General features: G+C 36.1%; 1 protein-coding gene across 2 annotated transcripts in view; it reads left to right on the top strand.

Moving 5' to 3' along the window:
• The window catches only part of DTWD2 (DTW domain containing 2), a 100489-nt gene that overhangs the window by 29548 nt on the left and 51806 nt on the right, over positions 1-19135 (top strand). For both annotated transcript variants that reach the window (XM_032845609.1, XM_032845608.1), the window contains exon 4: positions 1573-1765. In XM_032845609.1, the coding sequence (XP_032701500.1) occupies positions 1573-1765 (193 nt within the window). The remainder of the gene's footprint in view (positions 1-1572; positions 1766-19135) is intronic.

Below are 19135 nucleotides of genomic sequence, written 5' to 3'. Positions count from 1 at the left end.
AGCTTCCATCCCAGGGAATTGACCAAAATTTTCTCTTCCCTTATTATTTTGGGTTCCTTTATTATTTAGTTTCAAATTATGAAAATAATATCATGTTAGAACTTTATAAAATCATTTTTTCCCTTCTTGGTAACTATTGTTTAGGAACACTTTTCTCATATAAAATTTTCTTTGCCTTGCCCTCAGAGATGAGATTTGCTCTGGGCTTGGTGTGAATTTTGCCATTTTGTTGGGAATGCACATGAGATCCAGAGCCCTTTGCATGGGGAGCGTGTGTATCATTTACATTGTGACATTTCGTTCACATAAAGTCTCTTTGTAATTTGTAGGTGGATGTAGGTATATCCAAACTTGATCCATCTGCCAGCTTGGATCCAGTTTATTTCATTGCAAAAGTGATGAGTATCTAAACTGTCTGGGTCGTTCCTGACATTTGGCTATCTAACAGCTCCACCAACGTGTTTGTGGATGAGAATCTTCTTTTAAAAAAAATTATTATTATTTTTTTCCTCACCGTAGCAAAACCGTCCCCAATGTTGTGGATGAGAATCTTGATGCGTTTTCAAATAGTTCATCCCATTTTGAATCTATTATATTAAGTAGTTTGTTTTTTTCCTTTGGAGCCTAATATGGTGCTTAGTCAGTAAACTATTATTTACTAATGGATTTTTAAACTAAAGCCAGTTGATATTGTTAATTAATTATTAATCTGGCAATTGAATGGTATTAATTTAAGTTTTTTTTTAAGAGTACATGATGTAACCATTCAGAAATGGTTAAGAGACCTACTGCTTTTGGTATCCTTTGTAAATGGAGTTTAAAAATACTTACCTTCAGGGGCGCCTGGGTGGCTCAGTGGGTTAAAGCCTCTGCCTTCGGCTCAGGTCATGATCCCAGGGTCCTGGGATCGAGCCCCACATCAGGCTCCCTGCTCAGCAGTGAGCCTGCTTCCCCCTCTCACTCTCTGCCTGCCTCTCTGCCTACTTGTGATCTCTGTCAAATAAATAAATAAAATCTTAAAAAAAAATACTTACCTTCAATTTTTTGCCTCTAGTATATAAGAAAACAATTGGGTTTTGTGTACCAACCCTATATCAGGTGACTTTCTAAATTTATTTGCTACTTACTGGAATTGTTTTGTAGCTTCCCTAGAACTTTCTATTGAAGTAGTACTATCACCTGCAAATGATCTTTATGCCTTTTATTTCTTTTTCTTGCTTTATTGCAATAACTGGGAACCTCAGTACAATGTATATTAGGAGTGGTGAAAACCAACATTTCACTTTGATCCCAATCTCAAGGGACATTGTAAAATAAGATCTTGATGTACATTTTTGTAGATGCCATTAATCAGTTTGAAGATGCCATTTATTGTCTTTAATAGACTCTCTAACTTGTTTCCTTCCTTTCAAGATTGTTTTGTTGCTTGCAGACAGAGGCTGTCTGACTCTTTCTTACATCTCCAGTACCAAAATGCTTTGATGTGTATTTTTGAAGGAACTACAATAAGAATAGTTAAACTTCTTTTTTCCCCTCACAAGCTAACAGAGGATTTTCTTTTTAAATTTTTAGAGATCCTGAACTTTCAACTGTTTGTCGGAAGTCTGATACATTAATATTATATCCAGGGGCCGAAGCTGCTAATTTGGAAGAATTTATATTAGAGTCTCCTATTTATCCTTCCACAATCATCATCATCGATGGTACATGGAGCCAGGCTAAGGACATTTTCTATAAGAATTCTTTGTTCCGACTCCCCAAACAGGTAAACTAGTATTTTAACGTAGAATAAACACAAATGTATAATTATGTATGTTGTATATATTTTCTGTGAGGAGCTACACATACGTTTTTTATGTATGGATTTGGTAATATTTATGTGTGTGAATGCATGTACATAGATATGTATATGTGTGTATGTGTGTTTGCTATGTATATGTAGAAAATTTGAAGCCTGTTCATCTTTTTCAATTCCTGCCACCAAACTTTATCTTAATTTAGGCATTTGGTTATAGTAAGAGTATCTCAGACATTTAATCGGTGAAGTCTAAGGATTAATTATTTCTATATCTATTAATGTTTTTGTGAAGTGTTATATTTAAATACTTCTGTATGGTAACTAAATTACCTCTTCTTATTAGGAATGACTTAATTTTTATGAAATACTATTTTGTCATTTATTATTATAATTAGATTATCCTTCAATTTGTTGATGATGGAATGTTTCCCATAGTGAGCCATTCTTGTATTCATTGAATGAACCCCACTTGATCATTTTATATTCTCCTTTTGATATTTTGCTCAAATTTTATCTGAGGCCATTGAATTATAATTTATGTATTTTTTATACTTCTATTATCAGGTTTGAGTACTAAGATAGTCTTAACTTCACCAAATGAATAGTAGAGATTTTAGTATTTCCTATGGCCTGGAATAGTTCAACTAATATTGGAATTCTTGCTTTTTAAAAATTAGAATGAACTCATTGGTGAAACCACCTGTTCCTGGTCTTTTTAAAAATGATAACTTTTAAACCCTTCTTTCAAGCTCTTATGGAAATTATTCAAGCTTTCTCTTTCTGTTTGGTTCAGTTTTTAAATAACTTTTTTTTAATAACTTTTATCTTTTTGGGGTAATTATTCCTTTCCCTTGAGTTAACAAATTGGTTGCCATATACCTGAATATATTCTTAAATACTTAATTTATTCTGAATTATGTCTTTTGTCCTTTCTAATCACTCTCGCACACACTCTTTTCCCTATGAGCATACTCAAAAGATGTTTCTCTTTTATTTAGCTTTTAGAAGTATTAGCCTTTAGATTGTTTTAATGGCTATTGTACTTCATTTTTTCCTTAATCTGTGATTTTTATCTTGATCAGTTTCTTTCACCACTTTCAGCTCGTTTTTCTGTTTTTGTAAGATTTTACGGTGTATTTTCTTCCTTTAGTAAGATTAGTGAGTTCCTTCTTTAATAATAAAAGGAGAGAAGACTGTAATATTTCTTCTTTTTCTGGGTTTGTTAATGGTAAGAAACCCGAATTGGAAATGAGGTCCATCAGACAATGGATGGGTTTGATTGGACCTCCTTAGGGGTCCCAGACTACATTTGACTTATGTGTCCCTTCAGGTTTTTTTTTTTTTTTTAATAGTTAACATATAATGTATTATTTGTTTCGGGGTACAGGTCTGTGATTCATCAGTCTTATACAATGCACAGCACTCCCCATAGCACATACTCTTTACCTGTCCATCATCCAGCCACACCATCCTACCCCCCGCTTTGTAATATTTCTTCTTAATGTTACTTTCATTGTAGCTTATAGTTTTGGGTTGATGTATTCTTATATCTATACCACTGATATGATTTGTAATTAGTTTTGATTTCTTTCTACCCATGGATTATTGATGACTTCTTTTATTTTTTTAAGATTTTATTTATTTATTTTTGAGAGAGAGTGAGCAAGTAAACACGCACAAGCAGTGGGGAGGGGCAGAGGGAGAAGCAGACTCCCCACTGAGCAGGGAGCCCAGATGTGGGACTCAATCCCAGGATCCTGGGATCATGACTTGAGTCGAAGCAACCTATTGAGCAACCCACTTGCCCTATCAATGACTCTTAATTCTCAGGTGTTATAAGATTTTTGTCTCTGTTTTATTTTTATTTCTTATTTTGTTATATTGTGATAAAAGAACACTGCCTGCAATATTTTGAATATGTTTATGATTTTTGTGTGGGTAAGTCAGTGGCAAATTTTTGTATCTGTTTTGTGACTATAAAAAATTCACATTCTCAAATTTTTCCTTGCACTTTTATTTTTGTCATACATGAGGTATTTGATTCTGAAAAAGGTATTTGAAAAGCTTCTGTTCATGTCTTTTAAATGAAGTTGGCTCTGCATTTCTAGTAGCTTTTGTGTTATATATTTATCTGTTCTGTTGTGTGTATAGCAACACATGCACTTGGTGACGAATAACAGTGGAGTCATGATTCTGAGATTCTAATCTCAAACTCTTTGTAGTTTTCATTCCCTTTGATTAAAATGCGGATACGGTTTTTAGATGAGACTCATCTACGCAAAACAGATGTAAAAAACAGCTGATGTGTTGAGTGCTTTGAATGAGCCAGTCATAATTCCAAGTGGTTTATGTGTCTTAACTTGCTTAAGTCTTTCCCAAAGTATTATTACTGTGTTAGGTAACACACGAAGAGGCTGAGACACAGACGTGTTCAGTAGCTTGCTTTAGATCACACAACTATTTCAGAGCAGAGCTGCGTCTTTAACCAATCTAGTTTTGAGCCAACGCTGTTGTCTTAACCAGAGCAGCGTACTGAAAGGGAAGCTTCCATCAAGGACATTTACCGAGAATAGCTTCCGTAGGTTTATCTGGCTTTGTGAATATGCCGTGATCCACAAGAACCAACTCCTAAAAGGCAGGATACTGTTAGGTTGCTCTACATTTTAGACAAAATTTATGTTGACATTACAATTAGATATTGTCCAACATACAAAGAAAGTTTATGGAAGTCTTATGTCTATAGGTTTGGTGCAAATATTTGAATTCTTTTTTCTTGCTTATGCTGTGTCTGCATCTTTCATTTTGTGGTAACTACATGAGTACCATAGCAATGAATTACAAAGTCATATTACAAAGATTAAAAGACACTTTAAAATAAATAATTTACCAAATTCATTTTCTTCTTTAAATTGAGTAGCAGTTAAGGACATAGGTAAATGAAATAATTTTCCCATTCTACTGTACCATATATTTTTTATCACTTTTTCCTTTTCTCGTTTTTCTAAGCTAGAAGCAAATATAAGTAGATATTTGTTGAGCCTGGAAATGGGCCTATTACGACCATCAAATGAAATAAAGTGCTTAAAAGAAACATTAGCTAGATTTGACTGCATGACAGAAAATATCACCATAAGCTAAAGTGAAAGGCAGACTGCTTTCTGGAAATCTGTGAATCAGATAAAGGCTTTGTAAACTTAGAGTTCTTAGAAATGAATAAGGTAAAGGTGAAAAATCTCCAAAAAATGGGCCATTAGAAAATAAATATATTTATAAAATACCTTGGTAATTATATAACAATGTGATACTAAGTTGTCAACTTTTATGTTGAAAGAGCTTCAAACTTTCAGAAAAATTTCAAGAATCATAACAAAGGTCCCTTGAATGCCCTGAAGTTTTACCATTATTCATTAATTGCCTTATCAGTCTCTCTGTGTGTATTTTATGCTTTTCTGAACCTCTTCAGAGTTACGGAATAGGTATCCAAATTTACTTTTTGAAATTGAAATGTTGCTAGCTCTAGCAAGAGCTCTAGCAAAAGTGTCTGTTCCTAAATATTTTTTCCTAAATTTTTTTTTTTTGCCTGAGATAAAAAAAATAGTGATTTAAAGCCCAACACAATTTATAAAAACTCATATATCCTGAGATAGTTTCATCTTAATATCCATGGGAATATGGGTCATTTTAGGAATAATAATATGTATGCTTTTTTAGAGTGTCATACAATACATAGCCCAAATATATGAGTGTGGGTTGGTTAGACAAACCAACCCACTTTCTGGAAGTTGTTGCAAAAACCAGTGAAATCTGTATATTTACTCTTTCTTTTAAAAAAAAAAGTTTTATATGTATACATACACTTACATATTCATAGATAGCTAAGTTGAGGTGAGGAGAGAATTGATTTTTGAATATAACAACGCTTACCTTTAGACATCTATAAAATGATGTTGATAATTGTAGTGATTTTATAGTAAGTTCTGAACTACCTCTTACAGTTCACTTTTTGTTACTTTTGTAACCCTAAAAAGATATGCTTATTTTTAATATATTCTCCCATTATTGAAAAACTTCCCATTCGTATATAATGATTTTTATTTAATTAGTAACTATTCCCCAGCTTTTCTGGAAAGAATTTTTGTTTTATTATGCAATAAACTTTCCTAAGGGCCCGGCTTTAATAAGTAAGTGTACAGTGAAGTTATAAGTAACATGAATTGTGCACGGGTAATTAACGACAGAGCTTCAACTCAAACTTGAACAAAAAAGAAAGTATACAGGTCATGTCACTAGGAAGCTGAGAACCAGTAGGACTGGCTTCTGTCTTGCCTAGGATCTGGTTCTCAAGCAGCTCTCTCTGTTTTTGAGGATTGCTGCCCTCTGCATTGGGTTTGATTTTTTACTTCCTCTGTTCTACTGGAAAAAAAAATCTGTAGGAAGCAGCAGATTAGCCTCTTACTGGCTTAATTTATCTTTTTTTTTTTTTTTAAGATTTTATTTATTTGACAGACAGAGGTCACAAGTAGGCAGAGAGGCAGGCAGAGAGAGAGGAGGAAGCAGGCTCCCTGTTGAGCCAAGAGCCTGACATGGGGCTCCATCCCAGGACCCTGGGATCATAACCCGAGCCAAAGGCAGAGGCTTTAACCCACTAAGCCACCCAGGCGCCTGTGGCTTAATTTATCTTAACAGAAAGATGATTTCTCCTTCCAAGGGCAGAATCCTAGATTGTCCCATTGTTGGGAGTGGGAGGATGGTGGTACAACTAATGACAGCAGGACCACATGAATCTGGAAATTTCTCCAAGGACGTGAGGTGTTGTTATCAGGACTATTTAAAAGCAGGGATGGGCAGACCAAGAACCCATAGATAACCAGACCACTATGTATCAGTTGTTTACTTGTAAAAGCATGTTTGTTTATATATTTCTTGGCTCATTCAAAATTAGTGCCGTAGAGCAGTATTTTAATATAACTCTCTCTTACGGTTTTGTTCACCAAGGGAAAGACGGAAATGTACAATGAAAATGCAGTAATTGTCTAAATCTTCAAATGTATAAATAATGTATAAATTAATTAGATTTTATTTCTAAGTGTAATTTGTCAGTTTTCTCATCTCATCAGTGCACATATACTCACACACCTGCTTTTTGCATAAATTTATCTTAGCTGTTAGTCTTGGTTTAGCTGCTCCATTCATTTTCTATAGTGGCATAAACATTTTGCTGCAAATACATAAGAAAAAAATGGCAGAAAGAAAAAAATCAACATTAAAACCCAAGGTATTGCTTTCTTTACAGAAAAAAATATATAGTCTTTTTTTCCTAAATAAGAGAATAACCATTTGTAAACTTTGTACTTAACTGATGAATAAAAGAATTGTAATACAAACCCGTTAAATTGGCCTCTTCTTAATCTGGATTTCTAATATATCCAGACCATTTGGCAGTGAATCTCTTCCCTCAGAATAATTTTACACAGGAGACTCTTGATGTTGGCTAGTAATAACTTCAAGATGAATATGGAAGTGTTTGTAGAGGCTCCCACCTTTCTTCATAAACTTATTTCCAGTGAGTTATTTGCATATCCTTGCTCTATTGCCTTTAAAACTTCCACTAAAGCTGCATTTCTCACTTGATAAGCCAAACACTGTTGGGAGAACCCAGGGACTAAAACATTTTCATGAAAGCTGTTTCTTGTGTCTACATAGACCTATTATGGACTGGATTATGTTACATATCTAATCTTTTGCCTAATTCAAATTCATCATTATCCTCTAAATTTTTTTTTTTTTAAGATTTTTATTTATTTATTTGACAGAGATCACAAGTAGGCAGAGAGGCAGGCAGAGAGAGAGAGGAGGAAGCAGGCTCCCTGCCGAGCAGAGAGCCCGATGTGGGGCTCGATCCCAGGACCCTGGGATCATGACCTGAGCTGAAGGCAGAGGCTTTAACCCACTGAGCCACCCAGGCGCCCCGATTATCCTCTAAATTTTTAACTGATATAAAAGATTGTATTAGTTTCAGCTGTACACATAATGCTTTGATATTTGTGTTTATTGTAAAAGGACCTAAGTCTAACATCTGTCAAGTATTTTCTTTCTTGTGTTGAGAACCTTTTTTTTTTTTTTTAAAGATTTTATTTGTTTATTTGACAGAGAGAGAGAGACCATGAGTAGGCAGAGAGGCAGGCAGAGAGACGGGGAGGCAGGCTCCCTGCCAAACAGAGAGCCCGATGCGGGGCTCGATCCCAGGACCCCGAGATCATGACCTGAGCTGAAGGCAGAGGCCCAACCCACTGAGCCACCCACGCACCCTGAGAACTTTTAAGATCTATTCTCTTAGCAGCTTTGACATGTACAGTATGGTATTATTAACCATATTTGCCATGCTCTGTATTACATCTCTGTGACTTACCTGCTGGAGGCTTGTACCTTTTGCCCCACTTCACCCATTTCGCTTCCCCTCCATCCTCCACCTCTGGCAACCACTGATCTTTTCTCTGTGTCTAAGAGCTCATTTGTTTATTTATTTATTTTTTTAGATTCAACCTGTGAGTGAGGTTATACGGTGTTTGTCTGTCTCTGTCTGACTTATTTCACCTTGTATAATGCCCTCAAGTTTATCCATGTTGTTGCAAATGACAAGATTTCCTTTTTTAAGTGGCTGAATAATGTATACTGTGTGTGTCTGTTTATGTGTGTGTCATTTTCTTTATGTGTTCATCCATCTGTGGGCCCTCAGATTGTTTCCATATCTTGGCTACTGTCAATAATACTGTCATGAACATGGGAGTGCAGATGCCTTTTCAAGTTTAGTGTTTTTGTTTTCTTCAGATTATCTTTTAATTCTCTCCAGAATTTCATGTTTGTTTACTTCTATTACCAGCATTGGGTGTTGGCTTATTTTTTTTAATACCCTTTTCCTTTTCAAAAGAAACTTGTTTGTTTTGTTTTGGTTTTTATTTCATTGAGTAATTTGTAAAAGATTCTGGAAAACTAGCGCACAATACAGCCTCTTTGAGATACAGAGTCTGAATAGCGTATTTTACTTATTGTTTGTTAAGTGACTTCTGTACTGTGTCTTTCAATAAATATGCTTTAAATTAGTGACACAACGAAGTAAGTATTTCATGTCATGGAACTTCCAGATCTTTGGGGCATAGTAAGAACAGTTGAATGTTAAATGCAGAATGCCAGGGGTTTATAATGCATCGATGATCTTTTTTGATCTTCACATATCTTTCATGTTTTTGTTTGTTTGTTTGTTTTTCGATAGACTGTATCTGTACCTCTGGATCTCTTCTGGCTCATGTGTTGGAGTGTTGTGTTCTCCTCATGGGTGATGAGGCTTATCTCCAAGTTGTAGATGGCATTGTATTTATATATGGAACTTGAGTTAACTTGCTTCTGTTGGGTATATCATTCCAGGTAGTAGAACGTAAATTGATAGGAATTATGACTTACTATATGTGAAAGGATAATTTAAAGAAAGTTACCAGAAATCTCTACATGAGGGGAGGCTGCCTGGCTCAGTCGAGCGAACATATGACTCTTGAAATCAGGGTCGTGAGTTCATGCTCTGTGTTGCGCCTAGAGTTTACTTAAAAAGAAAAATAAAAAAGAAATATGTGCATGAAATTCATCGCTTCCCTATTTCCATCTGTTCCTCATTGAGTTCTTAACTGTGAACTTACTTGCCTTCCTGGGAGAAATTCTCAAATCCTTTGGCAGGTAATAATATAATTTTTGAACCAGAAGGATTCTTGTTTTTTAAAAAGATTTTATTTATTTATTTAGCAGAGAGAGAGACAGCAAAAGAGGGAACACAAGCAGGTGGAGTGGGAGAGGGAGAAGCAGGCTCTCCACTGAGTAGGGGGGAATCCTGTGTGAGACTCGATCCCACTGCTGAAGGCAGACGCTTAATGACTGAGACACCCAGGTGCCCCTGAACCAGAAGGAATCTTTTTTAAAGATTTTATTTATTTATTTGACAGACAGAGATCACAAGTAGGCAGAGAGGCAGGCAGAGAGAGAGGGGGAGGCAGACTTCCTGCTGGGCTCGATCCCAGGACCCTGGAATCATGACCTGAGCCGAAGGCAGAGGCTTTAATGCACTGAGCCACCCAGGTGCCCCCCAGAAGGAATCTTAAAGATTAATAAATTCTTAGCATTTCAGAAGGCAGGAAGCTAAAGGCCAGTAATAAATGACTCTCCTGAAGTCACAGCCAGTTATGGGGAGACCCAGGGGTAGAATCTGCTTCTCCTGCATTCTAATTCAGCATTTTAGGCTATTCCTAGAATTTGCTAATTAAAAAAAAAAATTGTGTTGAATTTACTTTAACAATAACCTAAATTTATGATTTTATATCACAAATCATTTGTCTAATGTAGTGCCTGAAATGTAAGGCATTATTATTCTCAAGTGGAATAAGTTAGGTAGAGGTATACAACAGCAGACTGTGGAAGGAGGTGCTCTGCCTTCCTTGTCAGAGTGTGGTTCATGGACCAGCAGCATTGGCATCATGCAGAATATCAAGTACCACTTTAGAATTACTCAGGATCGATATTTTAACAAAACATCTGGGTAATTCTTCTATACATTAAAGTTTGAGAAGCACTGCTGCACTAGGTATTTTAAAATCGACATGTAATTCACAACCTTTAAAGGCAAGCCTTTGTAGTGTACAGGTCAGTGGATTTTAGTATATATACAAAGTTGTATAACTGTCACCATTATCATATTCCACAATATTTTCATGTTTTTCAGTTCCTTTCCCCCCAAAAGCTCTGTACCCATTGTTAGTCCCCTTTTTCCTTCCCCCATTCATAAATGCAGGTGACCCACTGCTCTGTTTGTTGTCTCTGTAGATTTACTTACTGGGATATTTTCTATAGACAGAATTATACAGTAGGTAGCCTTTGTGTCAGGCTTCTGTGACTGAACCACGGATATTTCAGAGTTGACCTGTGTTGTAGCACATGTCAGTATTCCACTCTTTTTTATGGCTGAGTAATATTCCAGTATATGCATATACGACATTTTGTTTGTTTCCACTTTTTGGCTCTTGTGATGATGCTTTTTTTTTAAAAAAAATATTTTTATTTATTTATTTGATAGAGCGAGAGAGAGCAGAAGTAGGTAGAGCAGCAGGCAGAGGGAGAGGGAGAAGCAGGCTCCCTGCTTAGCAGGGAGCCTGATGTGGGGCTCAATCCCAGCATCCTGGGATCATGACCCGAGTCGAAGGCAGAGGCTTAAACCACTGAGCCACCCAGGCACCCCAGATGAGGCTGTTATAAATATTTGTCTGTAGGTTTTTGCGTGTCTGCCTTTTTTCAGTTCTTTTGGGTACATACCTGAGAGTAGAATTGTTGGGTCATTTAGTAACTGTTTGAACTTTTTGAGGAACTGCCAAAGTATTTCACAAGGCAGATGCACTATTTTATATTTCTTCTAGTGTTGCTTGAATGTCTGAATGATTCAATTTCTCCATTTCTGGGCTAACCTTACTTATGTCTTTGTGTGTGTGTGTACACGTGCGTGCACACACACACTTGCACACATGTGTGTGTGTTTCACTAGTGACTAATGATGTTGAGCATCATCTTTTTATGTGCTAATTGGTCATTTGTATATCTTTTTTGGAGAAATAGCTTTCAAGTGCTTTGCTGATCTTTAAATTAGCTATTTTGCTTTTTTTCTTTTTAAGATTTATTTATTTGTTTGAGAGAGAAGGAGAGAGAGAGGGTGCACTAGTGGAGGGTAGAGGCACAGGGAGAAGTAGACTTCCTGATGAGCAAGGAGCCCTATGGGAGGCTTGATCCCAGGACCCTGGGATCATGACCTGAGCTGAATGCAGGCACTTAACAGACTGAGCCACCCAATTGCCCCTTGTTATTTTGTTTTTCTTATGATTGAGTTGTAAAGCATTTTTTAAATATTCGTAGAATGCCCCAAATTAGATATATTACTTGCAAGTACTTCCTCTTTTCCCTGGGGCATTCTTCTACTTTCCTGATTGTGTTCTGTGATGCAAAAAAGTTTTTAATTTTGGTGAAGTCCAACTTATCTGTTTTTTTCTTTTGTTTCTTGAGTACTAGTTGTTTAAATGCTTACAGAAAAAGAAGCAAGTTAAAAAAAGATTGGAGGCCCTAAGTATAAAAGTCAAAGAAGATTTCAGATTTGGGAGAAGGGCTTATGAATCTCTGGACACCAAATGCTAGAAATATTTTCAGAAGCTTAGAAGCTGTTACTCTGTTCTTCATTAATTTAATTTCCCAAACTTTCCTGTATTAGTTATTATGTGTCACTTTTCTAAATACAAATATTGACTCATTTAATTGTCATGATAATTTAATATGATTTCCATTTAGTAGAAGCAAAAACTGAGACACAGAGATGTTAAGTAACTTGCCTGAGATCACACAGCTAGCATGCAAGGGCCTGGTAAAGAATTCTGACATATGTGTTTAAAGTTTCTATGTCAAATACAATGTTGATATTAAGGGGATGAAAGAATTAATCTATAATCTTAATTACAGAGAAGGATCTAGAGGCTCCTTTCTGAGAGTGTGTGGAGGAAGAAGTGTTAGGGCCAGTTTGGAAAATGGGAGCAGTTGGGGTAAGCATCCAATATTAGACCAATATGTTTTTCAGTCACTAGTATAATTTATCTCTGGAAATTAATTAAATAGACTTTATTTTTGTGATTTTAAATTAGACTTGCCTATATGATCTTTTACATATATTTATATACCTTTCTTAAGGGAGATTAGAAAGAGTTACACATATTTTCTCATATCTAGGTGGTAATTATCATGTAACAGGTGTTGAATGTCAGTGAGATATTGAAAAATTTTATTATGGCCCACATGTTGTTCATACTTTTTGGACAACTCAATCCACAAAAAGACAAAATTTCATGAGTCAAAGAGTCTACCTTTAAAGGAGGAGAGGGAAACTGATGATTCTTGATAGGTGTGGTAATACATACAATACTATTAACTGTTGAAAGAAATTGGCGGTTAAAGCAATAGTTAGGGACTTCTGGGTGGCTTAGTTAGTTAAGCATCTGGCTTCCACTCAGGTCATGATCCCAGGGTCCCGGGATCAAGTTCCACCTAGGACTTCTTGCTACGTGAGGAGCCTGCTTCTCCCTCTGCCTGCTTCACTTCTTGCTTTCTTTCTCTCTCTTTCTCTCTCTCTTTCATTCTCTCTGACAAATAAATGAATAAAATCTTAAAAAAAATAAATAAAGCGGTAGTTAATAATTCCCTTTGCCTCCCTTCCAGGTAACCCCCTAACTGCATTTCCCTCCTTGCAACTTTTTAGAGTTAAAAGTATCTTGCGTTTCCTTCCAAAAAAAAAATTTTTTTTTTTGGTGCTCATAAACTGTGTAACAGTCTATACTCAACTTCCAAGGTATGTGCACCATTCACGTGTCCTTTCACTGAGGCACCAGTGCTCTGTGCTCAGAAAGACCTGAGCGAGCAGAAACACGAAAATATTCACAGAGCGTTGTTTCCCAAGGCTAGGATATAAATTCTGAGCTCTAAGTCTCCTATATAGGGCTCATAACTGGGAAATTCCCAAAGATGGTAACCATCATCAGCCAATCTGTGGTATTTTGTTACAGCACCCTGAGCTAAGACACACCTCTGTGAGTTAACAGGGAGAAATGCCCTCATGAAAAGGCAAACGGGAATGTGATGCACATTACATTGTTATTCAGAAAAGCTTTTTCAGCTTTTTACTCCAGTAGTTCTTTTTGCCCATTTCTTCTTTTGTTACCTGTGCTTTTGGTATCACATCCATGAAATTTTTGCCACATCTAATGTCGTGAAGCTGTTCCCCTTGTTTTCTTAGGAGGCTTTTAGCTTTGGGTCTTATTTACGTCTTGAATCCGTTTTGATTTCTTTTTCGTGTATGGTGTAAAATACGGGTCCAACTTTAGCTTTTCCAGTACTATTTGTTGGAGATTGGCCATTCCCCATCTTCCTGATCATCTTTGTCTCATTGTTTTCTGACATATTTAAATGATTTTTTTCTCATGCATGTTTTATTTTTTTCCTCAGTTTCATTTCTGCTTTTTATTTATTTTTTTTTAAAGATTTTTTTTTTTAATTTATTTGACAGATCACAAGTAGGCAGAGAGGCAGGCAGAGAGAGAGAGGAGGAGGAGGCAGGCTCCCTGCTGAGCAGAGAGCCCCATGCGGGACTCAAGCAGGCTCCTCACGTAGCAAGAAGTCCCAGGTGGAACTTGATCCCAGGATCCTGAGATCATGACCTGAGCCGAAGCAGAGGCTTTAACCACTGAGCCACCCAGGCGCCCCATCATTTCTGCTTTTTAGAATATAATACTATTTTTATTCTTTTTTTAAAATAATAGTTTTAGTATTTTTTCTCCTAATTTTTTTCTTTTATCGTCCTATTATTTCAAAAAGTACGTGTTTAATATCCTTGAAAAGACAGAAAAGTTGTGGTCTAATTTTTTTTTCTCCAGAATAAGTCTTCTAATGTGTTCTCTTTGTCAATTGTTTATATGTTTGCTCATTTATTCACTTATTCATTGGTTCACTAACTCATTTGTGCAACATGTATCTGTTGAAATGCTTTCTCTACTCCACAGTCTACTCTGATTGTTTTTGGTTTTGTTAGTGGACTAGAGTAGACCTGATCTATGTCTTCATGGAGCTAATAGTTTACAGAGATTGACAATAATCTATTAGGTAACCACAAACATTTAATAATAATTGTGGTGTTCCTGCCCAACACCCCCCATCCCTTTTTGGTGTAGGGTTTACTGCATTGGTCTTGGTCTAGAATTTCTTACAGTTTCTTTGCTTGGGATATGGGTATTCTCATAAGGGCATTTTCTTTAGATAAACATAGTACAGTCTTAATTTACCTGGGAACACTATCTTGAAACTTAGCTTACAGCTTTGGGGATTAAGTAGAAAAAAGAAGCAGGGTTATTACCTTTCTTCATAAAATATTATTACATCGGAGATGGTTTACTTGATAATTTGGACATCTTAACACTTAAGATATAGTATGTGGTATAGGATGGAAGTCACTAGAAGCAGCAAATGCCCTTGAAAATGTGTATCTAACTTAGAAAACTTTTTATTTAAAATGAATATATCATGATAATCAATTGAAGAATATACAAAGTATCATTTTATTTTGTATTAATGGAAAAATACCATTGCTGGGGGTTACCTGTAAACTAAAAAATAATAGGTAATATGATATCTTAAATATTTATAGGTGTAAACACAGCAGTTACATTTTCCTTATGAATTGTTACATTGGCAGAATTTTCATTGTAAAGTCATTTATCAGGAACGGCAAAAACAGTCAGTAATAACAGAAATTGAAATTTTTGTTTCTCAGGCATTTCTTTTTAGAAATATATATAGTGGGGTGCCTGGGTGGCTCAGTGGGTTAAGCCTCTGCCTTTGGCTCAGGTCATGGTCTCAGGGTCCTGGGATCCAGCCCGCATCAGGCTCTCCTCTCAGCAGGGAGCCTGCTTCCCCACCCCTCACCCCGCCTCCCCCACCTCTCTCTCTGCCTACTTGTGGTCTCTCTCTCTCTCTCTCTGTCAAATAAATAAAAATTTAAAAAAACTTAAAAAAAGAAAGAAATATATATAGCAAGATAACTTTCTGTAACGATTTGTTATGGTATCTTCCTTAGATACTAAAAGAGAGTGTGATGTGCTAGTTCATTTGCCATCTGCCCTTGTTTTTCTTTGTTTGCATTTTTCTTTTTGTGCTGTGTTGGCGTATAGCAGGTACACAGTCTCCAGTGGCAGTTTGTTGAATTGTCCTTTATCATTTGCATTATCTTGCACGCATGATAATTCTTCCGATGTGTCTGACTTGTGAACCCATTGTCAGCACAGTTTCCTTGTTTGGATCATTGTGGTGAATAGATGCATAATCATCGTGTCCTGGCATCATCCTTTTCCTGTTTAAATTCTGGTTTGTAACTCTTATGGAATGAACTGTGCATGTTTAAAGTGTACAGTTTGCTAAGTTTTAACACATGTTTGCACCTGTGCAACCATCATCAGGGTGAAGATAGTAAACATGTGTCCATCACTTAACAAATTTTCTCGAGCTTTGTCATTTTTTTTTTTTTTAAGATTTTATTTATTTATTTGACAGAGAGAGACACGGTGAGAGAGGGAACACAAGCCGGGGAAGTGGGAGAGGGAGAAGCAGGTTCCCCACTGAGCAGGGAGCCTGATGCTGGGGTTGATCCCAGGACCCTGGGATCATGACCTGAGCTGAAGGCAGATGCTTAACAACTGAGCCACCCAGGCGCCCCAAGCTTTTGTCATTCTTCATTCCCCTCTTCTGTCCTGAGACAACCGGTGATCTATCTGCTACTATCAATTAGTTTGCATTTCCTAGAATCTTATATGAATATAATTACACATTAGTACCTTTTTTTTTTGGTATGACTTCTTTCACTTGGCCTAATCATTTTGCAGTTTATTCTTTTTGGAGTGTATCCAAAGTTCATTCTTTTTTATTACGCCGTGCACTTTGTTTATGTGGGCATCTGTTGATGACCTTTCTGTTGTTTTCAGGTTTGGGCTATTACGAATAATGTAGCTGGTGCATCATTACAAATCTTTGTATGGAGGTATGCTTTCTCTTTGAGTGGTTTCCCCTAGGAATGGGATGCTTGGATTCATGTAATAGGTGTACGCTAGACTTAAAAAAATTGGGGGGTGGTGGTGGTCAGTTTTGGAAAACTATCAAACTGCTTTCCGAAATGGTTTTACCATTTTGCATCCCTTCAGTAGTTTATGAGATCCAGTTTCTTCATGTCCTTGATAACACTTGATATGGGCAGTCTTTGATGTTTTAGCCATTATAATAATTGTATAGGGATATCTTTTGTGGCTTTGTTTTGCATTTACCTGATGATTAATGATGCCTAATGTCTTTTCACCTGCTTATTTGTGGTCTGTCTTTGGTAAAGTGTACATCAGATCTTTTGCCCATTTTAAAATTGGCTCCTCTGTTTTCTTAATGAGTCTGGGAGTTCTTCTCCCCGCCCCCCCTCCCCCACCTTCTACCACTTCAGGCCTTTGGGTCTGAGGGTTCTTTATGTATTCTGGGTACAAGTCCTTTATTATGTATGTGATTTGCAAATATTTCCTTCTAGTCTGTGGCTTGTCTTTTCATCTGCTTAGCAGAGAGTCTCTTTGGAAGTGCAGAATTTCTTAATTTTGATGAAATCCAATTAATGCATTTTAAAATACATATGGTTGATTTTTAAGGTAAGGAATCTACCAGAGAAATCAGCCTATTTTACCTTTATGCATGAAGAATGGAAAGAGATAAAGTTTCCAAAATTTTTATGGCTAACAAAGCTGTGCTCTGGGTATTTAAATCTTCAGAAATAGAAATGAGAGGTAAAATTGTATTACCAGGGCAATCACTTATCAATCAAGACAACCAATTAAAAAAAAAAAAACAGATTTGTTCAGTAAAGGCTTTAGTCCCAGGACATGCTAGGACTCTTTGGCTCCAGATGACTTGAGAGACTCCTTCATTACAAATAAGCAGTTGAAGGATGGTTTTATCACAGAAAATAGAACATAGAACAGGGTGATGATTACATTTGTAGCTTCACAGCCTCTATACTAGACTTGTATCCTTGTGAATGCTTTCAGTTGTGTGTTATCAGGACAGGTCCTCGGACTCTGAATGTTTTGCCCTCTGCAGAATGAGCCTGAACATCTCTTTTTACCTTGCTGAGATTCCTTTCACTGGCAAGGACTAGCTAGGAGGGCTTGTGTTCTCCAAGATAAACCAGAAATTCCATTAGTTACTCGGTCCTTGGAGGAAAGAGCAAGGCTGAGAAATTTAAATATGGAACTAGGGTTTTTTTTTTTGTATGTGACATATTTTGGATCTTTTGTTTGTGACATATGTATGATAACTTATGTAACCATTCATTTTACTGGACATTTAAGGTATGAGTACTAAATTTTAGTGAACATCTTTGAACATAGTAGCTTTTTGAACATGTGAGAATTTTTATTAGACTCTTAGAAGTGGATTTGGGGTCAGAAAGTATGTACATTTTATATTTTGGATGATACTGGCAGAGCAATCTCCACTAATAGTCCAGGAAAGTGTCTATGGCCCCATACTCTGAGCAGTCCTGGGTATTATGTCATCATTTTACCTTTTGCTAATGTGATGGTATAAAGCGGTATTGATTATTATTTCAAATGTCTTTTTAATTGAATCACCTATTCTTGCTGTAATTCCAGATTTAATATAGACACTAATTGTATGCATTCAAAGATGTTCATTATAATCCTAAATAAGGCAATAGATTTTGATTCTGTATTCTTTGTGACATAATTCCATCCTAATATGTATGTAAAATTATCTAATATAAATGTTACATTTTAAGGCAAAATGTTTTTTCTCTTTAGCTCTTTTATTTCATTTGATTGAATTTCAAATGTGCATCAATAGATGGGATTATGATGATGATAAATATAGCAGAGATTATTATTACTATTATTATTTTTTATTTTTTTAAATTTTTGGTACATAACTTTCTGGGAACCTCAAATTTATTTTTAATGGGATTTTTGTCTTCATAATGACAGTGCATGAGGTTTACTCAACTTTTTAAAAAAGATTTACTTATTTGAGAGAGAGAGTGGGCATGTGTGTGAGTGGGAGAGGAGCTGAGGGAGAGGGAAAAAGAGAATCTCAAGCAGACTCCCTGCTGAGTGTGGAGCCTGAAACAGGGCTCGATCCCACAACGCTGAGACCATAACCTGAGCCAAAATCTAGAGTTGAATGCTCAACCAACTGAGCCACCCAGGCACCCCTATAACACTCAACTTTTAAACCACATGTAGAGGTGTTCACCATCTCCTTTAGATAGTTAGCTAGAGATTTGGTGGTCCTGACACTTTCCTTGAAAATTCTGATAAGCTTCAGAGGACCAGATCATACTTGGTATTCTCAAAGTATTTTATAGCCGGACTCAAGTGCTGCTGAGTTTTTACTTGGTGGAATTGGAATCCTTCTAACTTCTTAACAGTGATGAGTATTCCCACTAGATTATGGTTTATAAGTAATGTTTTATGAAGGCTGTTTATTTTTCTTTAGTTACTGTGATGTACAGTGTCCATTTCTCTCATAATTTATGTCTTTATCTTTTGAAAAGGAGAAATGTTGTCAACATTCTTTGAACTTATGAAAACACATTTATAATCCTTACCAATTATGTAGCAATTAGTTTTCAAAGTTATTCAAAATTTATCTCGTATATTTCCCAGGAAAAAAACTTTTAGG

This window comes from Lontra canadensis, unplaced genomic scaffold, assembly GCF_010015895.1.
Source record: "Lontra canadensis isolate GAN:19392208 unplaced genomic scaffold, GSC_riverotter_1.0 scaffold167, whole genome shotgun sequence".
Lineage (NCBI taxonomy): Eukaryota > Metazoa > Chordata > Mammalia > Carnivora > Mustelidae > Lontra > Lontra canadensis.
The sequence above is the reverse complement of the archived record's forward strand: the minus strand, read 5'-3'. Positions and strand labels throughout refer to the sequence as shown.